Genomic DNA, 6000 nt, shown 5'->3' on the forward strand with positions numbered 1-6000 from the left:
GCAGTTCTGCTTATTAAACTTGTACTTTAACCAGTGAGCAGAACCAGGCTGTTCTGTACAGTGCTAACAGGCTAGATATTTTCTGCTTCTTATTTCTTTGCCTTAGTGTTGCTAGTCAATAGAGACCTCAGATCATAAAGGCAGCCTTTTAAAGAAGTATTGTTACCTATTTACATTATTTTGGGTTATATTTCAATATATATATAGCACACTGAATTTACCCCTTTGTTTCTCTCTAGATTTTAATATTGATGCTCCTCCTTCCTTTAAGCCTGCTAAGAAATATTCAGATATTTCAGGACTTCCAGTAAGTATTTTGTTTTTCTCTTAAAAATTGGCATCTCACTTTCCAAAATGAAATAAAGCTGATGCTTGCTTTTGTAAAAGGTGTACTTGCTGAGGTTCCTATTCAGCCTTGTGCTTAATAGCTGTCCAGTGATTTAGGGCCAAACCCCAAATACTGTCACTACATCACAAAATCCTTTGGTTGTTAATAGATGTCAGGACAGATTAAATCCCTTTTCTTGCCAGGAAATGGGAGATAGGTGGCTCTCCTATCACACCATGTTCCCAGCTGCAGAGGCTGCGTTGGTCCCCATCATTTCTGATTCTTTAGTGTTACAGGGAAAGCTGGTAGCCCATAGTCTCCATGACTGCTAACTTTGTCAAGCTTTAACCACACAGTCCGAAACTCGCCATGCTGAGAGTTTATCTGAGGCTGATTTATTTCATTGTATCCTTTAAAAAAAGTTTTAAAAAGATGGCAAAGCAATTTCCAAACATGAGATGAGGCAAAATCACATTGATTGGCTCAGGTTAAAAAACCTCCAACCACTTGTTGTCATTGCTCTCAAACTTTCCCTCAAACAAATGAGCCTGAGACAGACACTTGGCATGGACTTTTGAGAATGTCAGATACCCCCATGCTTCAGAGCTGGAACTTGGATTTTGGCAGATAGCCTGTGTGTCACAGATGGGCTTTTTTACATGGTTTTGTTACAGAAAAGGAAAAAAAAAAAAGAAAGGAAAATGAAACCAGCCCACATTTGACTTAGATATGGTTTTCACATGCTTCAAAAGTCTCGGTAGTTACAATTTGGCACCTGAATTCCCCAAAGATTCTGTTGGCACAAAACAGGAGTAAAGACATTGAATTCTGCCCAACAAAAATGTTGTATCTGCTGCAGACACTGCTCCTATGTGACATGAATAATTTAAATAATACTTAAAACAAAACAGGTGTTGGTAACAGCATATCTTTTCACTTTTCGCCCTCAGCCCCCAGTGATTTATTTTGTAGAATCCCATTCATGTATTACAATTGAAATGAATGGGAATGTTGTATTTTGGACTACAAAAAGCATGGAGTAATGCTTACACTAAATAACTCCAATAACGAAAACTTTGTCACGTCAAAGAGTGTTAGACAGAATTTCTGGGTCCCTTCCCCCAGTTTAATCTGTTTTCCATCCACAGGGCGCTAGCCCACCTCACAGGCTTGATATCATCCCATAGAGATGCTTAAAAAAGTGCACATTTGTTATGTTGATGCAGGTTAACACACCTTGCATTCCGTACACTGAATTAGGTGAAAGTCTCTGTTGGGAAAAAAAAAAATAGGATGAGCACTTAATTAAGGACTGCCTTATAGTGGATACACAGTGGATACACAGTGCAAGGCATAAAGAATGACTATAGCACCAACTGCAATCCTCATATCCTATCATTTGAGTTCTTGATCTGTAGCATATATTTTTTTTGACTTCTTTATTTTTCAAGTAACACATTTAAATGAGACGCACCTAGGAAGTGTCATGATTCCAGCCTGTGCCTTTGAGCATGATTTGGAGATGGAGTGGGTTGCTCGGATTGAGGCTGCTAACCCTCAGTGTTCAAGAGGGAATGGAAAAGCAACATCTCCCTTGCAGATGAGCTGGCAGACAGCAAGTGGAAGAGACTGCTCAAAAACTCAGGGAAAATAATTCACTCGAGCCAGGCAGACTTACAGTCTTGTACTCTTAGGATACTCCTGCTTTGATGTAGTAGCGGCTTGTTTTCAGACTAGGAGCAGGGGTCAGCTGAATAAGGAACCTTGCATAAGTACTCCTACTCTATAAGATGCAGTGGATGGAGGAAAAAAGATCAGATGGACATGTGAAACAACAAGAGATTTTACCAAAACAGCAAAAATTCCACACTGGGTCACTTAATGGTGTTTATCTGTTTCCTGTCCTCTCCCCTCAGATTTGCTTTGCAAGTATTAGTGGCAATTAGTAGCATAACCCCAAGTATTACTAAAATTGCTGGGATATCTGTGACCTGTTGGGGGGAGGGTTATGTGGGGCAGAAGGCATAAGTGTGTAAGTCCCTTTCTCTACTGCATCTCCAAGGAATGAAATAATGCTTTCCAGCATTGGCCTTTGATGCATTTCAAAACTAGTCAGCCTTTGCACCTAGCAAGATGATGGTGCAGGTAGGTTATAGATGTGAGTGAAGACCGTATCCCTACCAGCTAAGGGTCAGTTTAGCCATGGAAAATAAGTCTTCCTCTCAGTTCCTGAGTTTTTCTTTGTCAGCTCCTCCTTTCTATCATTGATTTATGTACTCTTAACTACTCCAGCTCAGTATAAATACTCTCCTTCCTATATGAATCCGTTCAGTGCTGCTTTTGTTTCCTTTTTTTGTCTTTCCACTTTTTTTTCTCCCCTTAATTTTCCATCCTCTAATTGCATTGTGAGTCAAGTTTCCTATTTTACCTGGCCTGCAAGGTTTCTCCAGACTGTGATAAAAATACCGTGTTTAAAAAAGATCTTTTTTATTAAGATAACTGAGACGGTGTGTCCTTTAAATTGCTAAACTGGAAATGTTTTGTAAGAAGCACTAAATATATTTTCAAGCTAATTCCCTAGCAGGAAGATATGTCGGATAATAGAATATTTTAGAAATATAGTGTAAGAAAAGCATTCCTTTATTTTCTGTGTAAAATCTGGAAAGGTTTGTGTAAGAATATATTTTCTGTGGAAATGCTGGATTCCCCATGGGTGGAAAAAAAATTAGTAAAATAAATCCATTAGCATTACCTAATATTGGAAGAATGAAATGGCCTAACAGGCACAAAAAAAGGAAGTGTATTAAAACACTCTTGTCAGTATACCTTCAGTTATATTAAACCCCACAATTAAATTCTACTGATCCTCTTCTCTTTCTGTGTATAACACAGCTGGAATTAAATTTACCAACGGCCTGAGCAGGGCTGCTGGTTTATATTTGTAAGGCAACCTAGAATTCAAAAGCTATTATCTACTATATTGACAATGCAAAATAGAACTATTCTTTCGAAATTTGCAAGATGAGTATTTAGATATTTTAACATGCAAACCAGAGTAATTTATTGGAAAGCAGATAAAATCCTCAAAAAAACAAACATTCAGATGTTTAGATTTCTCTTCCTTTTTTGAAAATGGATCAGCCTTGTTACTATAGAAACAAATCAAGATAACTTATTTATTGTATTTGGAGAGCATGTATCTGTGGCCTTTGACTCAGTTTCTAAACACAGCAGAGGTTTTTCTTCTTTGCAAAATCACCTCACTTCTCTAATCTGTTGTAATTATTGCTGAAGTAGCAGTAAACTTTGTTTTTAGACTGAAGTCATGGCATAAATGAGGAGTTAGGATTCATTAAGGTGTGCAAACAGTACAGCCCAATGTGAAGTATCAGAATGGTGAAGAGTTCTGCCATATTTTTAACTTAGATTGATGTGCAGATGTTGCTTGGCTGGTTTATTACAGATTCATGCACAATTGAAAAGCAGTCTACTTGGTTAGGTTTTTCTTACAAAAGGGCAGAATTAAAGTGTGAAATAAAGATAAATTTATACATGAATTTATGCATGGTAACATCAAGTTACCACCATGGATAAATTTACTCATAATGCCCTAACTTTGTTTGAAAATTAATTGATCACTTGACTGTTAGCTCACTACACTTTTTTAATCTTGTGGCATTTCTTTGTAAGGAAACAAGCTACAAATAACACTTAATTTACTGCTAAGTCTTATCAGGGCAGATGATTAACTGGATTGTTACCATAGTCAACAGATCCTTTCCAACATAAAAGTGGCAGAGGGCTCTGCACTTACGAGGGGAATGCTCTGGCTCTTCCTGGCCTTTTCTTTTTTAGTAGCAATGTCTTAAGGGGTATCAACTGCCTGTGCCTTGCAGCCTGCCAGATAAAAAAAGTTACAGAAGAACATTTCTAGAACCTTTGCAGGCACTTCGCAATCCAGTGCTGAACAGGCAGTGATTGCCCTGAAGGCTGAAGGTGGAGAGGCAATACTCTGAAGCTTCCTTCTTGTAGCCTAGCCTCCTGTGCTGCCCCGGAGCTCAAGGTTTCTGTAGCAACATGGAATGGGAGAAGATGAAGGAAACTGGCACTGCTTCTAGGCACCCAGGGTCCAAATATAGCAGGGGATACAAGCATAGCCCAGGGTGAGCTGGCCAGGCTGCTATTCTGAAAGCAGGCATCTGTAGCAAAGCACTAAACTGAGTTCAAATTCCTTATCAGTTCAGTCACAGAACCATAAACTGAGACTCCCTTGCTTTAACAGCCACTTTAAAGTAAATTAAAAGCTAAGTTGTATGCAGGAAGAGAAAATCAGTCCAAAGCTATCGGAGCACCCATAATTCAGCCTCTTTGTGGGTAATTTATTGGCAGCAGCCTGACTCTTTGGAGAGCTGCCTTGAGAGAGACTGCACAAGGCACAGAGTTGCTAGGGTGAGTTTAGAAAGTTGAGGAATTTCTTTTACACAGTGTTTTGTATGAAACTATTTCAGCTCTCTGTTGTGTTTAATGCATTTCTAATGTGATTTTATAGGGGTCTGTTAAGATCTCTTAAGTTCTGACATGAGGAGAAAGAAAAAAGTACAAACCCTTGGTCACATGGTAGAACAGCAGTGGTGTTACTGGGAAAAGAAACTCATTATTTTGTAGTCTTGTAATTAGATACTTTTTTTAGTATTCTGTTTTGAGATTTGATTTGAATAGTGCCTCTCTTTTTGTTTGTTTTTCAGGCAAATTACACAGATCCCCAGAGCAAGCTAAGATTTAGTACTATTGAAGAATTTGCCTACATTCGGATGCTCCCTTCAGATGTGGTTACAGGATACCTGGCTCTAAGGAAAGCAACAAGTATTGTTTCCTGAAAAGACCAAATATTGTTGTGTATTGCTTGTGAACAGTGCTAATTTTGCGAATCATGGTGGAAAATGACTGCGGGACTGAGGTTCCTTAAAAAACTATCCATGCATTTTTACATCTGGAAATAGTTGATATGTGGATTTGAAGAACATATGGATTTAATTTTGATAAATGCTGATATTTGTTAGTTTGCCAATTTGTAAGCAATTTGGTTTGGTGAACAGAATAACTTAGACCTAAAGGGTATGTATGTGCACCATAATGTCTGAGTTTTATTAATTTCTGTAGAGAGGGGATTTCATCCCCACCCTGTATATTTTATGTACTGCTCTGGCTCAGAAGAAACAGTCATTTGAGTTAAGGAAAAGGTACCAAGATATCCCAACTTCTAAACCTGCCTTGCCAGATGCACTTGCCACTTGGCTGTGAAAAAGGTTGTCCCATTTGTAAAATAAAGCTAAAATATTTAGTAAGTGATGGTATTGTGATGACTGTTTATGGTACTGAGCACTGTGGAAATGAACAGCCTCACCAAATATTTGCATTTAAGAACTGCCACAACTATAGACTCTTGTTTTAATCTGGACTCCCAAGTTAAGGCTCAGCCAACCCTATCCTCCAACCACACAGCCTTCACACCCATACTCCACCAACTGCCCTGTAGCTGTGACGCTTGCCTCTCTTATCACTCTAAGCCAGTGGGTGTTAGTCAGAAAAGCTGCTAGGCAAGTTACCACTTGCTGTGAGAATACTTCCTTCCCACGTGCAAAACTGCCAAGTGGAAGAATTGTCCCATAGCT

At 38.7% G+C, this 6000-nt stretch overlaps 1 protein-coding gene across 2 annotated transcripts in view; it reads left to right on the forward strand.

The window, feature by feature from the left end:
* Positions 1 to 5677, forward strand: part of INO80C (INO80 complex subunit C) — a 30857-nt gene extending 25180 nt beyond the window's left edge. For both annotated transcript variants that reach the window (XM_062610951.1, XM_062610952.1), the window contains exons 4-5: positions 240 to 307; positions 5074 to 5677. In XM_062610951.1, coding sequence (XP_062466935.1) covers positions 240 to 307; positions 5074 to 5205 — 200 coding nt within the window. In that variant the 3' untranslated portion in view covers positions 5206 to 5677. The remainder of the gene's footprint in view (positions 1 to 239; positions 308 to 5073) is intronic.
* The last annotated feature ends 323 nt before the right edge of the window (positions 5678 to 6000 follow it).

Source organism: Pezoporus occidentalis, unplaced genomic scaffold (assembly GCF_034315485.1).
Source record: "Pezoporus occidentalis ecotype Australia unplaced genomic scaffold, CSIRO_AGI_Poc_V1 ctg15, whole genome shotgun sequence".
In the NCBI taxonomy this organism is placed as follows: Eukaryota; Metazoa; Chordata; class Aves; order Psittaciformes; family Psittacidae; genus Pezoporus; species Pezoporus occidentalis.